The sequence below is a fragment of the Pongo pygmaeus genome, chromosome 10, assembly GCF_028885625.2.
Source record: "Pongo pygmaeus isolate AG05252 chromosome 10, NHGRI_mPonPyg2-v2.0_pri, whole genome shotgun sequence".
Lineage (NCBI taxonomy): Eukaryota > Metazoa > Chordata > Mammalia > Primates > Hominidae > Pongo > Pongo pygmaeus.
Window position 1 is genome coordinate 53,854,257 of NC_072383.2, and position 21,006 is coordinate 53,875,262.

Below are 21,006 nucleotides of genomic sequence, written 5' to 3' on the forward strand. Positions count from 1 at the left end.
GCAGCAGAGGGGACGGCGACAGGTGCGGGAGCCCCTCCCGGGGTAGAAGTGGAAAGGCGGGCTCCGGGGTCTGTTCCCAGGCTGGAAACCACCCCCGCCCCCCATCGAAATCCCCGGGAGAGGCCCGGCCGGCGCCGGGTCTGGAGGAGGAAGCGGCCAGAGACAGTGCAATTTCACGCGGCCTCTGTGGCTCGGGTTCCTGGGCTGGGTGGATGAGTTATGGGGTTTCGAGTCTGGGAGAGACTGAGGTGGCCTGGACGTGAGGCAAAAAACACCCTCCCCCTCAAAAACACACAGAGAGAAATATTCACATTCTGAGAGAAAATCCACCAAGTGAACCAACCGGCTAGGGGAGTTGAGTGATTTGGTTAATGGGCGAGGCCAACTTTCAGGGGGCAGGGCTTTGGAGCGCTTTCCACTCCCTCATTCATTACCCTTCCCTGGATCTGGGGGCTTTTGGAATCTCGACCTCCCCTTGGCCTATCTCCTGCAGAAAAATTAGGGTGAGCCCCATCCTCGATCTGCTCCGCCAAGTTGCGGGACCGCGGGGCGTGGCACGCTGGGGGCAGGCGGTCCGAGGCTCCGCAATCCCTACTCCAGCCTCGCGCGGGAGGGGGCGCGGCCGTGACTCACCCCCTTCCCTCTGCGTTCCTCCCTCCCTCTCTCTCTCTCTCTCACACACACACACACACACACCCCTCCCCTGCCAACCCGCCCCAGACTCCGGCTCCGGCTCCGATTGCAATTTGCAACCTCCGCTGCCGCCGCCGCAGCAGCCACCAGTTCGCCTGTTGCCTCTTGCCTCGATGTCCTAGTCTAGGGGCCCCCGGGCCGGACTCTGCTGGGCTCCCTTCACCCTCTGCGGAGTCATGAGGGCGAACGACGCTCTGCAGGTGCTGGGCTTGCTTTTCAGCCTGGCCCGGGGCTCCGAGGTGGGCAACTCTCAGGCAGGTAAGTGGCGCGAGAGCACCGGCGGGCTCGGCAACTGGGAGCCCGAACCCAGTGCGCGCAGCCTCGGAGGGCATGGGCACGGTCTCAGGCGGCGCGGGGGAGTGGGTGCTGCCCCCGGTTTGCCAGGGCCACCTGGGAGAGGGGCGGTCAGGCTCGGGTTATCGGTGTGGTCCGGCCGAGGGCGGCATTCCTGGACCCTCACGCCCCCCTTCCCCAGAGAGTCGCCGACCCTCTAATTGGTCTCCCCAGAAGAGGCTGAGCCGAAACAGTAGTTCACACTTCTGCGGGGCCCTGCAGGGAACGGAGCAGGAACCCTCATTCTGTAAACAGGAGGTGCTTGGAGGTGGGGGCCTTGGCGGAAGGGTCTCGGTTTGCTCGTCAACCCCCTGCCCCCCCGCCCGCGCCTATTTTAGTTACCCCTAGTTTCGTTGTTTTGCCGACAGGGCGGAGCTACAGAAGGTTGGAGGGGGTTGTTGTTCTCTGGTGTTGGAAAAACAGGAGCGGCACCTCCTCTTCCGTGAGTGAGCCTGCCCTGGGGAGGTCTGAGATTAACCAGAGGGCCAAGTTCAGGTGACATCAGGCAGGAGGCCCAACAAAGGCTGGCGCCCCCTTTCCTCAGTATAGCAGAGCTTAAGCAACATCTCTTTGTCAAGACCCAGGTCAACGCAACTCATATTTATTGAGCATCTACTACACACAAGGCCCTGGGCCAGGAGCCGAAGGGGCAAGGATGTCCAGCCTCTTGTCTTTTTTCTCCCCAACCTGAGGATCAAGAGGGCACCTCTGCTACTTTCTAAGCCTCCTGCCTTGGGGAATCCTTCCTGGGCTCAGCTTGTGCCCCCCACCCCCATTTTGCTTATTGTCTGACACTGTCTCTAGGACCCTAGACAGAGCCCCAGATTGCTCTTCTCCAGTCCTCCCTCGACTCCCATGCTATCTGAGCCCACCCCTTTGGGGTGTCTCTGGGACCGTGGACACCTGAGGATTGAAGTTCTGTGGATCTCCTCCCCTCCCCTCAGATCTCAGCTTGGGGTTTGGCACAGCCAGGGCCCCTTCCCCAGTGTGGGAGTGGAAGAAACCACCTGTGCTTCCCTCACAGTTGCTGGGCCTAAATTTAGATCCTGGGATTTTTAGATGTGAACACTCCCAGCTGGTGGAGGGGGGTGGTCTGGAGACTGGCGTAGGAGGGAGCAGTGGAGTGACTGTATAACTGTCCCATCCAGACTCCTGCAATCTTCACCCAGAAACCCAGGAGTACCAGATTCTGGCCACCCTCCCTGGGAGGCAGGAGGCAGGCATGGTTGGGTCTCTTTACCCTTTATCTGGGTCCTGCAGCCTCTGGGCATCCGGCCCTGTCTCAGTCCTTCTATAGCCCCTTTGTCCTGGCTGTGATGGGGGTGGGGGATGTTGGAGGGGAGGCCTCTGGTTGAGGAGGGGCTGGAGATTCTGGCTCTATCCCACCCCTAGTGCTCTCTACCAAAGGAAGGCCTGTGACACTGCCCCTCCCTATGCTCCCGGTCCCTGGGTACAGCAGGGATTTTTATGATTCCCCTCCCCTGCCCTGCTCCCCAAGCTGCCTAGCTCCTCCCCAGAGGTGTTGTTTGTGCTCTCTTCCTGCCCAGGCCCTTTGCCCCTTGTTTGTGTAATATGGACTTTACCCTCAGGGTAGCAGGGAACTGGGCTACCTCTAACACTGTTGCCTTCCAAGCACAGACACAAAGTCTGCACAAACACTTATGGGCACGTGGGATAGATGGGGCCACCTGAAATACTTCCTGCAAGGAAACCCAACTATAGATTCCTGGGCCAGCAGCACCAACGTGTACGTGTTCGTGTGTATGTTGTGTGTGTATGTGTGTGCCCACACTACTACTTCCCTGTGCAGAAAGCTTGCCTCCTCCCTTATCTGGGGAGAAGTGTTGGCACTATAACTTGGGAAAGGGGGTATCCTGCCAGGAAGGGGATTGGGGTGGAGCTGTTCCAGAAATGACTAACCTTCCTAGTCTCTTTCATTTCAGCCCAAGGACCCTGGAGTTCCCAACTCCTCTGGAACTAGCTCTCTTTGCTGGGACTAGCCAACCTTCATGGGGAGTGATAAGGAGCCCTCCAAGGTCAAGAAGTCAGACTAGGGGTGTATGTTATAGGAGGGATTGGGGCCTCACCAGTCTCCCTCCCTCCATTCCCACTGTTGCCTCCCACTGAGCTACCACCGCCTCAGGGAAGGGTGGCTGGAACAGGTGGTATCTACCCCCTACTCCCCACCATGGTCTTTCACTGAACCAGAGGAAAGAGACTGGGGTAGGGCTTCAGAGTCCAGGACTTCCCATAGCCCATTGTCCACCACATTTGCAAAGAGTGAACTCCCAAGGCTGACATGCCACGTACCTCTAGTCTAGGCTCTCCCCTAGTGGGTGAGGATTGCCATGGTGAAAGGCTTTTTCATGAACCTCTTCTAACAGTGAAATTGGGTGGAGGCTCGGTGTGGGGCATCTGCTACTATTTCTCTCCAGGTTCCTCTCTATTTGCTGAAAAATACTCTAGGGCTGGAAAGTGATGCTGAGGTTGCTAGAGTGTGTTGGGATGGGGGAGAGAGTGAGAAGGAAAGCCTGAGTTTAGGAAGGCGGGGAGGCAACTAGCTCCTTATCTTCCAACTTTAAAGACAAAGCTCCCATTGACCCCCCCCACCCCCGCCCCACCACTGCCAGAGCTCCCCCCTCTACTGAGGTCATTTGTCTGAGCCCAAGGCTTGAGGATGGAGGGGAGTGCTGCTGAGGACGGGGTGTCTAGGGACAGGGTGGGGCAGCCCCCCTCCTGGATAGAATCGCCTCATTGTGGGCTGGACTGTGGCCCCAGGCACTGCCCCCACCCTCTGCCCCCATCCCACCCTCAGTAGACACAATAGGGGCTGTGTACTAGCCCCAAAGAGATATTTATTCCAGGACCTAGAGAGAGGCAGGATGAGGGTAGAGAAGTGAGTGCCCTAGTTGGACGGGGAGAGGAGGATAATCAAAGTTGCGCCTTTTCCTAACTTCTCTTTTCTAGGGAGGGAAACAAATTCCCTGTCTTCCTTGTCAATTAACCCCTTAGTACCCAAAAGAAGCACAGAGGGGTCCCAGGTAGAAAAAGGAAATCTTTTCACCTTCCCATTCATGGAATGGTAAGGGGATTCTGAGAAGAGAGAAAGCTCTCAGGCCACTACAGCTTCTGCCTACCGCTTGTGGGAGGGTTGGAGGCAAATGCCATCTGATCCTGTCTAATGTAACTGGAAGAGGGCAACCAAGGGGATGATCCTGGGGGATGGCAGATGGGCTGAGAATTTGTGTCCAGCCCTCAGCCACTCTTCCCTCTGCTTTGAACAGTGTGTCCTGGGACTCTGAATGGCCTGAGTGTGACCGGCGATGCTGAGAACCAATACCAGACACTGTACAAGCTCTACGAGAGGTGTGAGGTGGTGATGGGGAACCTCGAGATTGTGCTCACGGGACACAATGCCGACCTCTCCTTCCTGCAGGTTAGTGTGCCCACCCTCCTTCCTCAACCTGCTCCTCTTTATTCTCCCCTAGAACCTTCCTGCCCTCGTCAGGGCTACCTTCTGCTGGAGTTCACCCTTCCTAAGACTCAGGAGTTCCTAAGATTCAAAACCGTGTATTTATGGGGACAGTGGCTGTCATTTGGGACCTATGGTCTCACTGTTGTAGCCAGGGATATATAGGGGGCAGGGGCAGGGGCAGGTGGTGTTCTGTGGTAGTGCAAGGTCAGCAGGGACTAGTGCAGAGAGACACCTGAGGACCAAGAGGGTACCTGGGGAGATGGGGAAGGGGCCCTCCTGGTATGAGGCACTTTGAGGAGAAAGCTGCCTGTCTTCACTCCCAGAAGTGACACAGTAGTGTGACACAGTCTACTCCCTACTCCCAAATAGGAATTAGCAAGAGTTAAGGCCAGGTGCAGTGGCTCATGCCTGTAATACCAGCACTTTGGGAGGCCAAGGAAGGCAGATCACTTGAGGTCAGGAGTTCAAGACCAGCCTGGGCAACATGGTGAAACCCTGTCTCTACAAAAATACAAAAATTAGCTGGGTATGGTGGCATGCACCTGTAGTCCCAGCTACTTGGAGGGCTGAGGTGGGAGGATTGCTTGAGCCCAGAAGTTTGACGCTGCAGTGAGCGAGATCGTGCCACTCGTGACAGAGTGAGACCTCTGTCTCACCAAAAAAAAAAAAAAAGGCCAAATGCAGATCACCTGAGGTCAGGAGTTCGAGACCAGCCTGACCAACATGGAAAAACCCCGTTTCTACTAAAAATACAAAATTAGCCAGGTGTAGTGGCACATGCCTGTAATCCCAGCTACTTGGGAGGCTGTGGCAGGAGAATTGCTTGAACCCGGGAGGTGGAGGTTGTGGTGAGCCGAGATCGCACTATGGCACTCCAGCCTGGGCAACAAGAGCGAAACTCCATCTCAAATTTTAAAAAAAAGAAAAAAAGAAAGGAAAGAAAGAAGAATTAAAAGAGTTAAAGAGTCTTTAATGCTTGAAGGAGGAGAGGGGATTGAGATTATTTTGCCCTGTTGTCTCTCTCATTGACATAATCTGCTCTGTCACAGTGGATTCGAGAAGTGACAGGCTATGTCCTCGTGGCCATGAATGAATTCTCTACTCTACCATTGCCCAACCTCCGCGTGGTGCGAGGGACCCAGGTCTACGATGGGAAGTTTGCCATCTTTGTCATGTTGAACTATAACACCAACTCCAGCCACGCTCTGCGCCAGCTCCGCTTGACTCAGCTCACCGGTCAGTTCCTGATGGTTCCTTCTGGCCTCACCCCTCAGCCAGCCCAAGACTGGTACCTCCTTGATGATGACCCAAGACTGCTCACTCTAAGTGCCTCTTCCAAGGTGCCTGTCACCTTGGCCACTGTCTAAAGGTCCATTGCTCCCTAAGCAATAGAGGGCCCCCAGTAGGGGGAGCTAGGGGCATCTGCTCCAGGGAAAGGATCCCTGTGTCCTTGTGGGGCTGGAGTCAGAGCTGGATCTGTTACCCATTTCTCTAACTTCAAAGTACAGTGTACCGGAGGCCAGGCGTGATGGTTCACACCTGTAATCCCAGCATTTTGGGAGGCCAAGGAGGGCAGATCACTTGAGATCAGGAGTTTGAGACCAGCCTGGCCAACATGGCAAAACCCTGTCTCTACTAAAAATACCAAAAAAAAAAAAAAAAATTAGCTGGCTATAGTGGTGCGCACCTGTAATCCCAGCTGCTCATGAGGCTGAGGCAAGAGACTCGCTTGAACTTGGGAGGTGAAGGTTGCAGTGAGCCGAGATTGCACCACTGCACTCTAGCATAAGTGACAGTGAGATTCTGTCTCAAAGAAAAAAAGGCTGGGCGCAGTGGCTCACGCCTGTAATCCCAGCACTTTGGGAGGCCGAGGCAGGTGGATCACAAGGTCAGGAGATCGAGACCATCCTGGCTAACGTGGTGAAACGCCATCTCTACTAAAAATACAAAAAATTAGCTGGGTGTGGTGACGGGCGCCTGTAGTCCCAGCTACTCGGGAGGCTGAGGCAGGAGAATGGCGTGAACCTGGGAGGTGGAGCTTGCAGTGAGCCGAGATCGCACCACTGCACTCCAGCCTGGGCGACAGCGAGACTCCGAAAAAAAAAAACAAAACAAAGTACAGTATACCTGGATGTCCCTCCTTCCCTAGGAATTCTACCTTTACTCTCCTAAACCAAACCCCTATGAGCTGGAGGAATATAGGGGTTAAAAACCACCTGTCCATCTTCTGCTTCTCCCTGTCCCAGTCAGTTGGAAAACATACGGGCAGGGCTTGGGGGACGGGATGTTGAGTCAGAAATCTTCTCTCCCTCTCTCCCTTCCCCTCCCCCACTAGCTAAACCGGATCTGGACAGATGACTGAGGAGGCAGGAGTTTCTTTTGGCCTGACTCCTCATCTTATAAAGGGAGTCTTCTCTGCAGCTTGGATTTAATTGGAACTGTCTGCCTCATTCTCCCACTCCTGAGTCTCAGGTGTCCTTTTGGATGGGTGGAGAGGTAAGGAAGAGGTGTTCTGCTGCGGCCCTTAACCCTGTCACTTCTTTCCCTACCTCAGAGATTCTGTCAGGGGGTGTTTATATTGAGAAGAACGATAAGCTTTGTCACATGGACACAATTGACTGGAGGGACATCGTGAGGGACCGAGACGCTGAGATAGTGGTGAAGGACAATGGCAAAAGCTGTAAGTGGCCGTGATCAAGATTGCTCCCCAGTCCCACCAAACCAGAGTGACTCCCTTCTTTCCATCATCCTTACATTCCTGATCTGAACCCGCCTCCCTACTGAACAAACACCTCAGGTCCCTGATTCAGCAGCCCACCAGGAGGGGCCAGTCTCCTGGAATCTAAACCACAGAGGAGGTGTTTCAAGAAAAGGAGCAGGCCGAGCATGGTGGCTCATGCCTATAATCCTGGCACTTTGGGAAGCCAAGGTGGGAGGATCACTTGAGCCCAGGAGTCCAAGACCAGCCGGGGTAACATAGCAAAAAATCTACAAAAAATTTTAAAAATCAGACAGGCGTAGTGGCTCGCACCTGTAATCCCAGCTACTCAGGAGGCTGAGGCAGAGGATTGCTTGAGCCCAGGAGGCTGCTGTTGCAGTGAGCTGTGATTGTGCCATTGTACTCTAGCTTGGGCAACAGAGTGAGACCCTGTCTCAAAAAAAAAAAAAAAAAAAAAAAAAAAAAAAAAATCCCTGGGTACTAAGCAGGGAAGCCAGATCTTTAGACTTCACATCTATTACTCGTTCCACTAGAATATACTCCCTTTTCCTTGGAGCCCATCTTCCCCTGACCATTCACATGCATATATTCCTGCATATATTCAGTTTGTCCAGGAGGAACTAAGTTCCTGGGTTGGGACTGGCACTAAGGTTGGCATTTGCCCCAGTCCCTCCCCTTCAGCTGCCCAGTGGGTGGTGTGGAGGTGTGGCCCCGCCCCTTGTTGACAGGTTCACTTGAGCCCAGCCCTGCTCTCCAAGGGCAGGGAGGGACACAGCCCTGGCTTTTTGCTTCCCGGGATTGAGGTGCCTGTGTGCTGACATCATACCCTGTTGATTCAAACAAGCCTTTCTTAGCCCTGATGGCCCCTTGTGTTGCCTTCCTTCCCAACCAGGTCCCCCCTGTCATGAGGTTTGCAAGGGGCGATGCTGGGGTTCTGGACCAGAAGACTGCCAGACATGTGGGTTTGAAATTCCCTCCAAAAACTTCACTCATACGCTTTCATATCCCTTCCTCCCCAAGCCTGGGTCAACACTGTGGGGGTGGCATGAGCAGTGGCCTCAGAATTCAGTCCTAAGAGCCCTAACAGCCATGCTTTCTCTTCTTCCATAGTGACCAAGACCATCTGTGCTCCACAGTGTAATGGTCACTGCTTTGGGCCCAACCCCAACCAGTGCTGCCATGATGAGTGTGCCGGGGGCTGCTCAGGCCCTCAGGACACAGACTGCTTTGTATGTACCCTTTCCATTGCCTGGGTTCTGAAATTCAATTGTGGCCTTTGAGGAGGAGGTGGGGGTACACAGGTAACATAAATCTGATGAGTCTCCTTTTTTCCCAGGCCTGCCGGCACTTCAATGACAGTGGAGCCTGTGTACCTCGCTGTCCACAGCCTCTTGTCTACAACAAGCTAACTTTCCAGCTGGAACCCAATCCCCACACCAAGTATCAGTATGGAGGAGTTTGTGTAGCCAGCTGTCCCCGTAAGTGTCTGAGGGGAAGGCACAATGATCAACAATAGTAGATCCAAGATTTTAGACAAAACTGTGGAAGGGAAAAAGAATCCAGTTGGTGATAAATAGGGAGATTGGTGAATGGTTATGATCATCTAACCACTCCAGTGAGTGACCCTTAAGTCCAGTCCTCTCATGACTTCAGCTATCACCCTTACTTCTGCTCTTTGTAGCAACAAATAGTGAAGAGACTTTCGAATCTACAGGGCAGCACTTAAGGGATCTAGGGTGGCTGATGGGGACAAATCCAGTGCAGAGCTGGAGGGAGCCTAGGCCCAGAGCAAGGGTTCCATTTGTAGCTGGTGGTGTTCCTCCCTCATCTCTAATGGTGTCCTCCTCCTCTTCCCTAGATAACTTTGTGGTGGATCAAACATCCTGTGTCAGGGCCTGTCCTCCTGACAAGATGGAAGTAGATAAAAATGGGCTCAAGATGTGTGAGCCTTGTGGGGGACTATGTCCCAAAGGTGGGTAGTAGATGGTAAGAAGTTGTAAAGAGACAGCCTTTCCTCTGAGCCTGCGCAGACCACCCCCACTGAACCTCTCTTACATTTGCAGCCTGTGAGGGGACAGGCTCTGGGAGCCGCTTCCAGACTGTGGACTCGAGCAACATTGATGGATTTGTGAACTGCACCAAGATCCTGGGCAACCTGGACTTTCTGATCACCGGCCTCAATGGGTTAGAGATCCTGCCTTCCCTCCTTAGACCCCAGCCCACGCACCCCTCACAGTTCATTTCATTGGCCAAAACTTTCCTATGTGGAGCTGACTAGGAATCAAAGTCATAAAATTCTAGCCTGTTACAAAGGACCTGAAAGAATGCTTAACACATCCTCCATCCAGGCCTTGGGTCCCCTCAGGAACATCTTTGAGCAATTCAATATCGCCCTGCCAAGCAACAAGGGACAGGAACAACATATCCTCCTTCTTAAAGTTTTCTTTTTTATTCTTTTTTCTTTTTTGAGATAGGGTCTCGCTCTGTCACCTAGGCTGGAGTGCAGTGGCGTGATCTCAACTTACTGTAGCCTCGACCTCCTGGGCTCAAGTGATCCTCCCACCTCAGCCTGGGGCTATAGGCACACACCATCATACTTGACTAATTTTTTTGTACTTTTTTGTAGAGACAGGGTCTTGCTATGTTGCCCAGGGTGATCTCGAACTCCTGTGCTCAAGTGATCCTCCCATCTTGGCCTCCCAAAGTGCTGGGGATCACAGCACCCAACCTCCTTCTTAAAGTTTTCTAAAAGTTCTACCTTAGATTTGGATAAAAATCTGTCTCCAGGCCGGGCCTGGTGGCTCATGCCTATAATCCCAGCACTTTGGGAGGCTGAGGCAGGCGGATTACGAGGTCAGATTGAGACCATCCTGGCTAACACGGTGAAATGCCATCTCTACTAAAAATACAAAAATTAGCTGGGTGTGGTGGCACACACGCCTGTAATCCCAGCTACTTGGGAGGCTGAGGCACGAGAATCACTTGAACCCAGGAGGCGGAAATTGCAGTGAACCGAGATTACACCACCGCACTCCAGTCTGGTGACAGAGTGAGACTCTGTCTCAAAAAAAAAAAAAAAGAAAAGAAAAGAAAATTCTGTCTCCCCATGACTTTTAGCTGTTTTCACTCATTCTGCTCCTTGGAGCAACAGAGAACAAAGAGACTTTCTAGTCTATAGGACAGCATTTAAAATTGTGTGTGTGTGTGTGTGTGTGTGTGTGTAAAAACCACTATGACCACCTGTTTTTTTTTCCTTTAATTTTTTATTTTGACATAATTTTAGATCTACACTCAAGTTGCAAGAATGGTATAAAATTCCCCATATACTTTTTTTTTTTTTTTTTTAAAAGACAAAGTCTCACTTTGTTCCCCAGGCTAGAGTGCAGTGGTGCAATCTTGGCTCACTGCAACCTCCGCCTCCTCTGCCTCCCGGGTTCAAGCAATTCTCCTGCCTCAGTCTCCTGAGTAGCTGGAATTATAGGTGTGTGCCATCATGCCTGGCTAATTTTTGTATTTTTAGTAGAGACAGGGTTTCACCATGTAGGCCAGGCTGGTCTCGAACTCCTGACCTCAAGTGATCCACCCGCCCCAGCTTCCCAAAGTGTTGGGATTACAAGTGTGAGCCACCACGTCTGGCCCCCCATATACTCTTTTACCCAGGTCCTCCAAATGTTAACATACCACATATGGCCGGGCATAGTGGCTCATGCCTGTAATCCCAGCACTTTGGGAGGCCGAGGCAGGTGGATCACTAGGTGTGGATCACAAGGTCAAGAGATTGAGACCATCCTGGCCAACATGGTGAAACCTCATCTCTACTAAAAATACAAAAATTAGTTGGACGTGGTGGTGCACGCCTGTAGTCCCAGTTACTCAGGAGGCTGAGGCAGGAGAATCGCTTGAACCCGGGAGGCGGAGTTTGCAGTGAACCGAGATCGCGTCACTGCACTCCAGCCTGATGAAAGAGCGAGACTCTGTCTCCTGCCAAAAAAAATCACATACGCTTTATCACTTCTCTCTCTGTCTCTACACACACACACACACACACACACACACACACACATACACACACAACACATGCTATTGTTTTTCTGGACCACTTGAGGGTAAATTTTCACACATGGTTCTTTCTTATCCCTGTTATATTTCAGTGTATATTCCTTAAAAATAATGTTTTCTTACATAACCACAGCATAGTTGTTTGAATCAGAAAATTAACATTAACACAAAATATTGTCTAAGCTACAGACCTTATTCAGATTTCACTAATTGTCCTCCTAAGGTTTGGGATCATACATTACATTCAGTTATCGTGGCTCTTCAATCTCCTTTATAACAGCTCCTCAGGTTTTGTTTATCTTTCATGATATTCTTGATGAGTATAGGTTAGGTAATGGGCAGCATGTTCTTCAGTTTGGATTAGTTTGATGTGTCCTCATGATTAGATTCAAGTTTTTGTAGTTTTTTTTTTGAGACAACGTCTGGCTCTATTGCCCAGGCTGGAATGCAGTGGCATGATCTCGGCTCACTGCAACCTCTGCCTCCCATGCTCAAGCAATCCTCCCACCTCAGCCCCGAGTAGCTGGGATTACAGGCGCATGCCACCATGCTTGGCTAATTTTATATATATATAAATATAAATATTATATATAAATGTATATTCTAAATATAAATATTATATATAAATATATATACTATACATAAATATAGAAATATATATTCTAAATGTAAATATTATATATAAATATATATTATAAATATAAATATATATTATAAATACAAATATATATAAATATATATCATACATAAATATATATTATCAATATAAATATATATAATATATAAATATATTATATATTAATATATTATATATATAATATATATAATATATAAATATATTGTATATTATATATATTATATATATAATATATATAATATATGTAATATATATAATATATGTAATATATATAATATAATATTATATAATATATAAATATTATATATAATATATAAATATATTATATATTATTAATATATATTTATATATGTGTATATATATATATTCTGAGACGGAGTTTCGCTCTTGTTGCCCAGGCTGGAGTGCAGTGGCATGATCTCAGCTCAACGCAACCTCCACCTCTCAGGTTCAAGCCATTCTCTATAGAGACAGGGTTGCACCATGTTGTCCAGGATGGTCTCGAACTCATGAGCTCAAGCGATCCTCCTGTCTCAGCCTCCCAAAGTACTGGGATTATAGGCATGCGCTGCTGCCAGGCTGGAGTTTGATAAGAACACCACAGAGGCTGTGAGCTCAGGGCATCCTATTGAGGATGTACGTGATGTTGGTTTGTCGCAGCACTCACAATGATGTCTCTGGTCACTTAGTTAAGGTGATATCTGTCAGGTTTTTCTACTGTAAAGTTACTGTTTTTCCATTCACGATTAATGAATGTCTTGGGATAATTGCCTGAATCAATTATTGTTATGATAGTTGCCAAATGATAATTTTCTAATTCCATTATTCCTTCTGCATTTGTTTGTTGGCATTCTACTGTTAGGAAGTCTTTCCAGCTGAGCACAGTGGCTTATGCCTGTAATCTCAGCACTTTGGGAGCCAGTGGGAAAATTGCTTGAGCCCAGGAGTTCAAGGTTACAGTGAGCTATGATGACACTACTGCACTCCAGCCAGTGCTCTCTGCACAACAGAGTGAGACCCTGTCTCTTTAAAAAAAAAAAAAAAAAAAAGGCCAGGTGTGGTGGCTCACACCTGTAATTCCAGCACTTTGGGAGGCCGAGGCAGGCGGATCACGAGGTTAGGAGTTCGAGACCAGCCTGGCCAACATGGTGAAACCCCATCTCTACTAAAAATACAAAAAATTAGCCGGGCATGGTGGTGTGCTCCTGTATTCTCAGCTACTCAGGAGGCTGAGGCAGGAGAATCACTTGAACCCAGGAGGTGGAGGTTGCAGTGAGCCGAGATTGCTGCCACTGTACTCCAGCCTGGGCGATAAAGCAAGACTCTGTCTCAAAAAAAAAAAAGAAAAAGAAAAAGAAAAAGAGTCTTCCTTTCCTATTTATTTACTCTTATGGATACTTATTTTATTCTAGTCAATGGTTATAATCCTTTACAATCATTATTTATTTTAGCCAGCCCTTCCAAGTTGGCTCCTGTGTTCTTTGGACTGTACCCTTAATTCTTTGAGTCTTTTCTTGTTTGCACAAGATGCTCTGGGCTTATATTATATTTCCCCCATCCCAGCCATTTCTCCAAGGAATGTTTCCTTTTAGTGGAGAATGATATTTAGAAACCAAATTCTGAGGCTGGGTGTGCTCATTGCCATTGAGTTATACCTTTACCTTATTGACTGGTTTCTACTGTTCTACTCAGAGACCCCTGGCACAAGATCCCTGCCCTGGACCCAGAGAAGCTCAATGTCTTCCAGACAGTACGGGAGATCACAGGTGAGTGGCAGAGTTTCCCCTTTCTAGAAGAATAGGTGAACCACTGGCATAAATTGCGGTATAACTACTTGAGAAAATCACGTCCCAAGTTACAGGGGAGGAGCCAGGAGAACCCAAGAAAGAAGAAGGCTCCCTGCCCATATGCCTCTCTCCAACCCCTCAGGTTACCTGAACATCCAGTCCTGGCCGCCCCACATGCACAACTTCAGTGTTTTTTCCAACTTGACAACCATTGGAGGCAGAAGCCTCTACAAGTGAGTAAAGGATATGGAGGAAGTGGCATGTTCAGGCAATGAAGCCTGTGTCATAGGCATTCTTTAGTAAAATACAAGGCACTGTCTCATACAGCAGTGCCTCAAAACCAAAGGGTTTCAGAGTTTCATGAGGAAAAGGCAAAAGGAGGGGGATTCCCTCTCAGTGGATCTGACTAGCACTGAGCAAATTTCTTGACTAACATGAATCCTTTGAATAGTTAATGTTCCCTTAGTAGTCTCTCCTCTCATCCTGTCTCCTTATTCTCAGCCGGGGCTTCTCATTGTTGATCATGAAGAACTTGAATGTCACATCTCTGGGCTTCCGATCCCTGAAGGAAATTAGTGCTGGGCGTATCTATATAAGTGCCAATAGGCAGCTATGCTACCACCACTCTTTGAACTGGACCAAGGTGCTTCGGGGGCCTACGGAAGAGCGACTAGACATCAAGCATAATCGGCCACGCAGAGACTGCGGTGAGGGAAAGGGTCTGCTGGGTGGTGAGAATAGGGAGTCAGGGAAGAGAGGGCTGAAAGGACTATTCTGCCCTAGACGTGGGAGTAGGGTTGAGGGATGGAACCAAGGAGAAGGGGGCTGTGAGGCTGGAAGCAGTAATGAGGAAGAATAATGAAGAGAGGGCTTGCTGGGAGTCCTCAGACTCCTCTCCTAACCCACCCCTTCCTTTCCAGTGGCAGAGGGCAAAGTGTGTGACCCACTGTGCTCCTCTGGGGGATGCTGGGGCCCGGGCCCTGGTCAGTGCTTGTCCTGTCGAAACTACAGCCGAGGAGGTGTCTGTGTGACCCACTGCAACTTTCTGAATGGGTACAGTAAGGGGAGCCAGTCAAGGATGGGTGGGGGTGGGGCCCTGCAGTGGAACTGTTCAGGTGGCATATAATAAAAGTCTTTAGACAGCTTTCTGCATGTGCCTTGGTGGGAGTGAGGTAGGAAACCTATGGTTGTGAGATCGGGGCATGAAGGTCAGGACTTGGAAGTGACCGCCCTCCCTTTATTCCCCACTACAGGGAGCCTCGAGAATTTGCCCATGAGGCCGAATGCTTCTCCTGCCACCCGGAATGCCAACCCATGGAGGGCACTGCCACATGCAATGGCTCGGTATAGTAGTAGCACCAGGATCTCCAAGGGAGACAGAGAAGGGGCAATACTGGGAGCATCTGGGGAATGATATAGCTAAGGATAGCACAGAGAGGCCAGATAATGCTAGGGCCTGCAGATAGAAGATCCTGAATGTCTGGGTTGGTCTTTGCTGGGAGGTATGGAATTGACCTCGGGATCTGATTCTTCCTGACCTTCTCTCTTCCACTCAGGGCTCTGATACTTGTGCTCAATGTGCCCATTTTCGAGATGGGCCCCACTGTGTGAGCAGCTGCCCCCATGGAGTCCTAGGTGCCAAGGGCCCAATCTACAAGTACCCAGATGTTCAGAATGAATGTCGGCCCTGCCATGAGAACTGCACCCAGGGGTCAGTGATGGGATAATAAGGAGAGGGGGTCAGGTGGAAGGGTAGGAGCACAGAACTAGGGTGAGAGAAGCAGAAAGAAGAGAGAGGCTGTGATTTAAGAATCACTCCCAGCTGGCCAGGCGCAGTGGCTCACACCTGTAATCCCAGCACTTTGGGAGGCCGAGGCGGGTGGATCACCTGAGGTCGCGAGTTCGAGACCAGCCTGACCAATATGGAGAAACCCCGTCTGTACTAAAAATTTAAAATTAGCCGGGCATGGTGGTGCATGCCTGTAATCCCAGCTACACGGGAGGCTGGGGCAGGAGAATTTCTTGAACCCAGGAGGCGGAGGTTGTGGTGAGCTGAGATTGAATCATTGTACTCCAGCCTGGGCAACAAGAGCGAAACTCCGTCTCAAAAAAAAAAAAAGAATCACTCCCAGCTGTGTAGCGAAAGATTGGAGAAACGGAAAATCAGTAACAGCACAAAATTACACCACAGTTTTGGGAACCTGGAATAACCTCAGTTCAAGGGAGTTTCACAGAAGAGGGGCTTGGGGAGAGCTAGTGAGCTGGAGGTGGAGGCCATGTCTTGGGATCAGCTTTGGGCTCCAGGATGGGATGCCACGGTAAGTTCTGAAACAAGCTTTTTTATGTTAGGCTGTTGAAATTGAGCCTCTGTTGTCCAAGCTCTCATTTAAAGTGGTGACTTTCTTCCCTAGGTGTAAAGGACCAGAGCTTCAAGACTGTTTAGGACAAACACTGGTGCTCATCGGGTATGATGGGGTTGGAGATTCTGGAAACTGGGGATATTTGGGAGTTGGGAGAGAGGTGGTTACCTGGAGAGAAGAGGGAGGCTGTCTTCATTCTGGCCTTTTATGTATGCAGTCCACTATCACTGGACACTTGGGACTCAAGAATGCAGGCTTCTGGACTTCCCTTCCTAAAATTAACTTTCAGTAGTCTAAGACTGGTCCAGATTTAGTTTGGTCCCTTCAGTGCTTAAGGATATATATGTGAATGTTAATTTCTTGCCCCAGATCAGCATCATACCTTCAGCACAAGTATAGTTGACATTTGTAAGGAAGATGCAAACCCAGGATAATGTTGGGTTTCTATATATCCCATAGCAAAACCCATCTGACAATGGCTTTGACAGTGATAGCAGGATTGGTAGTGATTTTCATGATGCTGGGTGGCACTTTTCTCTACTGGCGTGGGCGCCGGATTCAGAATAAAAGGGCTATGAGGCGATACTTGGAACGGGGTGAGGTGAGTACTTAGCTTACTTTTGTTTTTTCTTTTCTTTCTTTTTTGCATGCCCTGGAAGTCTCTTTATAGCTTAATTTTGAGTGGTACCCTGTGCACCCAGGGGTCAGTGATGGGATAAATGTCACTCCCCCCCTCTTTCCCCAGAGATTTGATCCCTTTCTTCAAGGAAGTAGTGTGGTCCCCTAGAAAGAACACTGGTCAGAGAAATGGGAGGCATGCATTCTAGTCCTGATTTTGCCATTAATTTGCCACATGACTTTGAAGAAGTTACTTATCTTCTCTGTGCCTCAGTTTATGCATCTATACAGAAGAAATAACATTTATCCTTCCAGGATGGCTGTAAGGGTAAAGGGGGATGATGTATGTGAAAGTGCTTTGGAAAGCACAGAGCACTGTATAAAAGGTACTCAAGGTGGTAATAGTATTACCAACTCTCCCTAGCTGTCCCCTTCCCCACTTCGTGCTCCTCCATCAAAGGGAAAACCCAACCCCTTCGATTCCTGATCTCATGAGCACAAATAACTTCCTCAGTTCTCAGGGTCTGTACCTCAATATGCCTATAATGCATTCCAGGACTAACGATGCTTCCTCTTCCTGCCCTTTCAGCTCTGCCGCTTTCGGCATTCACCTATGGGGAGGGGGTTGGATTGGGACATGGGAATGGCCTTTCCTGAGTACCTCCTTCCCATTTGCTCCTCAGAGCATAGAGCCTCTGGACCCCAGTGAGAAGGCTAACAAAGTCTTGGCCAGAATCTTCAAAGAGACAGAGCTAAAGAAGCTTAAAGTGCTTGGCTCGGGTGTCTTTGGAACTGTGCACAAAGTGAGTGACCCATAGGAATTCTGGAGAGGTGGGGAAGGCATCTAGGGCAAAGGGGTGAAAGATTTTTGCATAGGATTGACCTAGGGAGAATGACCTTATGCCGACTCCACCCCAAACTTCCCAGGGAGTGTGGATCCCTGAGGGTGAATCAATCAAGATTCCAGTCTGCATTAAAGTCATTGAGGACAAGAGTGGACGGCAGAGTTTTCAAGCTGTGACAGATGTAAGTGAAGGAAATTCTGTATGCCGCTAGGAGAGAGGACAATATTAGATACAATCATATAGAAGCAGGGTCCTGTGCTTCTCAGCAGCTACTATGTTAGCCAGAATGTTGGGGGTGGGGGGCCTGGGCTGGCTGTGCACATGCTGAGTGTATGTGAACCTGTTGGTTTCCTAGATAATACATTTTGTGTCTTTTAGCATATGCTGGCCATTGGCAGCCTGGACCATGCCCACATTGTACGGCTGCTGGGACTATGCCCAGGGTCATCTCTGCAGCTTGTCACTCAATACTTGCCTCTGGGTTCTCTGCTGGATCATGTGAGACAACACCGGGGGGCACTGGGGCCACAGCTGCTGCTCAACTGGGGAGTACAAATTGCCAAGGTGAGAGAAGCCTGGAGGAATTCTGTGATAAGAACTGCTTGGCTGGGGACCAGCCAGGAAGAAGTGGGAAGGTTGAAGTTCTGAGAGGTGGGATCCCCAACCCCCGGGCTGCAGATTGGTACCAGTCCATGGCCGGTTAGGAACCGTGCCACACAGCAAGTGAGTGGCAGGCGAGCGCGTGAAGCTTCATCTGTATTTACAGCCAGTCCCCATCACTTGCATTACCCCCCGAGCTCCGCCTCCTGTCAGATCAGGGGCAGCATTAGATTCTCTTAGGAGCTTGACCTCTATTGTGAACTGTGCATGTGAAGGATCTAGGTTGTGCACTCCTTATGAGAATCTACCTAATGCCTGATGATCTGAGGTGGAACAATTTCATCCCAAAACCAACCCTCCCCTTCCCCTGGAAAAACTGTCTTCCACAAAACCGGTCCCTAGTGCCAAAAAAGGCTGGGGACCACTGCTGAGAGGTACCTTCAAGATGTGGGGGAATTCCAGATCTCAGTGACTGATTCCCCCAACCTTAAGAATACTTTCTTCCCCTATACCTACAGGGAATGTACTACCTTGAGGAACATGGTATGGTGCATAGAAACCTGGCTGCCCGAAACGTGCTACTCAAGTCACCCAGTCAGGTTCAGGTGGCAGATTTTGGTGTGGCTGACCTGCTGCCTCCTGATGATAAGCAGCTGCTATACAGTGAGGCCAAGGTGAGGAGACACAAAGGGTAAGGAGGCGGGGGTGGAGTGAAGCATGGGGATAGGGAGCAGCCAGTGGTCTCTTCCAGAGGCAAGCAGATGCTTCATGGTAAGTTCAAGGACAGAAGGCTGCAGATGCCAGATATTTTAGTTCAGAGAGCAACAAAGAAAATAATGATCAAGAACTTGGGACTGGCCGGGCGCAGTGGCTCACGCCTGTAATCCCAGCACTTTGGGAGGCTGAGGCGGGTGGATCACAAGGTCAGGAGATCAAGACCATCCTGGCTAGCACGGTGAAACCCCATCTCTACTAAAAATACAAAAAAAAAAATTAGCCCCACATGGCAGCGTGCACCTGTAGTCCCAGCTACTCGGGAGGCTGAGGCAGGAGAATGGCGTGAACCTGGGAGGCAGAGCTTGCAGTGGGCCGAGATGGCACCACTGCACTCCAGCCTGGGCAACAGAGCGAGATTCTGTCTCAAAAAAAAAAAAAAAAAAAAAAGAACTTGGGACTTGGAAATGCTAAGAAAACTTGTGGAAATAAACTTGTGATACCTCTATCTTTAATCCGCAGACTCCAATTAAGTGGATGGCCCTTGAGAGTATCCACTTTGGGAAATACACACACCAGAGTGATGTCTGGAGCTATGGTCAGTGCATCTGGATGCCCTCTCTACCATCACTGGCCCCAATTTCAAATTTACCTTTTGAGACCCCCTCTTAGAATCTCTAAGCACTTCAGATTTTTGTGTCAGATCAGGTTCTGCCTTCCCTTCACTTCATGCCCATGTCTACTATTTTGCCAGTGACTAGTCCATGTCTTCCTGCACCAGGTGTGACAGTTTGGGAGTTGATGACCTTCGGGGCAGAGCCCTATGCAGGGCTGCGATTGGCTGAAGTACCAGACCTGCTAGAGAAGGGGGAGCGGTTGGCACAGCCACAGATCTGCACAATTGATGTCTACATGGTGATGGTCAAGTGTGAGTTACCTGCTGAGCCCAACCATTTTCTTTTTCTTTTTTTTTTTTTTTGAGACAGTCTCACTCTTGTCAGCCAGGCTGGAGTGCGATGATGCAATCTCGGCTCACTACAACCTCCGCCTCTCGGGTTCAAGCGATTCTCCTGCTTCAGCCTCCAGAGTAGCTGGGATTACAGGCACCCACCACCACACCTGGCTAATTGTTATATTTTTAGTAGAGAAGGGGTTTCACCATGTTGGCCAGGCTGGTCTCAAACTCCTGACCTCAGGTGATCCGTCTGCCTCAGCTTCCCAAAGTGCTGGGATTACAGGTGTGAGCCATCGTGCTCGGCCTGACTGCAGCCATTTTCTGACTTCCCTCTGTACTCCTCTTACGGCTCTATTCCTTTTTTTTTTTTTTTTTATGGAGTCTCGCTCTGTTGCCCATACTGGAGTGCAGTGGCGTGACCTTGGCTCACCGTGACCTCCATGTTCCAGGTTTAAGCAGTTCTTCTGTCTCAGCCTCCCAGATAGCTGGGATTTTAGGCGTGCACCGCCACACCCAGCTAATTTTTTTTGTCTTTTTAGTAGAGATGGGGTTTCACTATGTTGGCCAGGCTGGTCTCAAAGTCCCGACCTCAGGTGATCCACCCGCCTCGGCCTCCCAAAGTGCTGGGATTATAGGTGTGAGCCACCGCGCCCGGCCATGGAATGTATTCTCTTTTATGTCTCTACCTCCTACATCTTATCTCCAGGTTGGATGATTGATGAGAACATTCGCCCAACCTTTAAAGAACTAGCCAATGAGTTCACCAGGATGGCCAGAGACCCACCACGGTATCTGGTCATAAAGGTGAGTAGGGAGTAGGAGGTGCTAAGGAAATTTAGAAAAAGGAGGAATTGGCTGGAACCAGGATTCCCCCTAACAATCACCTATCGATATAGAGAGAGAGTGGGCCTGGAATAGCCCCTGGGCCAGAGCCCCATGGTCTGACAAACAAGAAGCTAGAGGAAGTAGAGCTGGAGCCAGAACTAGACCTAGACCTAGACTTGGAAGCAGAGGAGGACAACCTGGCAACCACCACACTGGGCTCCGCCCTCAGCCTACCAGTTGGAACACTTAATCGGCCACGTGGGGTAAGACACCTTCTAATTACCCAACACTGCACCCTGAGCCCTCACAAACCCTACAGATACCCAGATTAACTACTCAAAGGCCCCCATGGTGAATGTAGATTTCTCCCTTCATCTTAACCTTTT

At 49.9% G+C, this 21,006-nt stretch overlaps 1 protein-coding gene across 4 annotated transcripts in view; it reads left to right on the forward strand.

Annotated features, from left to right (window-relative positions):
* Positions 1 to 21,006, forward strand: part of ERBB3 (erb-b2 receptor tyrosine kinase 3) — a 24,361-nt gene continuing 3,355 nt past the window's right edge. The window contains exons 1-25 of one of the 4 annotated variants that reach the window (XM_063646989.1): positions 1 to 22; positions 4,311 to 4,462; positions 5,551 to 5,737; positions 7,056 to 7,181; positions 8,113 to 8,178; positions 8,331 to 8,449; positions 8,557 to 8,698; positions 9,079 to 9,192; positions 9,284 to 9,404; positions 13,609 to 13,682; positions 13,846 to 13,936; positions 14,205 to 14,410; positions 14,624 to 14,756; positions 14,957 to 15,047; positions 15,260 to 15,414; positions 16,115 to 16,168; positions 16,523 to 16,664; positions 17,365 to 17,484; positions 17,609 to 17,707; positions 17,905 to 18,090; positions 18,645 to 18,800; positions 19,363 to 19,438; positions 19,622 to 19,768; positions 20,502 to 20,599; positions 20,692 to 20,883. In XM_063646989.1, coding sequence (XP_063503059.1) covers positions 4,406 to 4,462; positions 5,551 to 5,737; positions 7,056 to 7,181; positions 8,113 to 8,178; positions 8,331 to 8,449; positions 8,557 to 8,698; positions 9,079 to 9,192; positions 9,284 to 9,404; positions 13,609 to 13,682; positions 13,846 to 13,936; positions 14,205 to 14,410; positions 14,624 to 14,756; positions 14,957 to 15,047; positions 15,260 to 15,414; positions 16,115 to 16,168; positions 16,523 to 16,664; positions 17,365 to 17,484; positions 17,609 to 17,707; positions 17,905 to 18,090; positions 18,645 to 18,800; positions 19,363 to 19,438; positions 19,622 to 19,768; positions 20,502 to 20,599; positions 20,692 to 20,883 — 2,952 coding nt within the window. In that variant the 5' untranslated portion in view covers positions 1 to 22; positions 4,311 to 4,405. Of the gene's footprint in view, positions 23 to 484; positions 504 to 683; positions 952 to 1,446; positions 1,469 to 4,310; positions 4,463 to 5,550; positions 5,738 to 7,055; positions 7,182 to 8,112; positions 8,179 to 8,330; positions 8,450 to 8,556; positions 8,699 to 9,078; positions 9,193 to 9,283; positions 9,405 to 13,608; positions 13,683 to 13,845; positions 13,937 to 14,204; positions 14,411 to 14,623; positions 14,757 to 14,956; positions 15,048 to 15,259; positions 15,415 to 16,114; positions 16,169 to 16,522; positions 16,665 to 17,364; positions 17,485 to 17,608; positions 17,708 to 17,904; positions 18,091 to 18,644; positions 18,801 to 19,362; positions 19,439 to 19,621; positions 19,769 to 20,501; positions 20,600 to 20,691; positions 20,884 to 21,006 lie in introns of those variants that run through there. The other 3 variants (XM_063646990.1, XM_054442019.2, XM_054442020.2) reach the window with 3 other exon arrangements.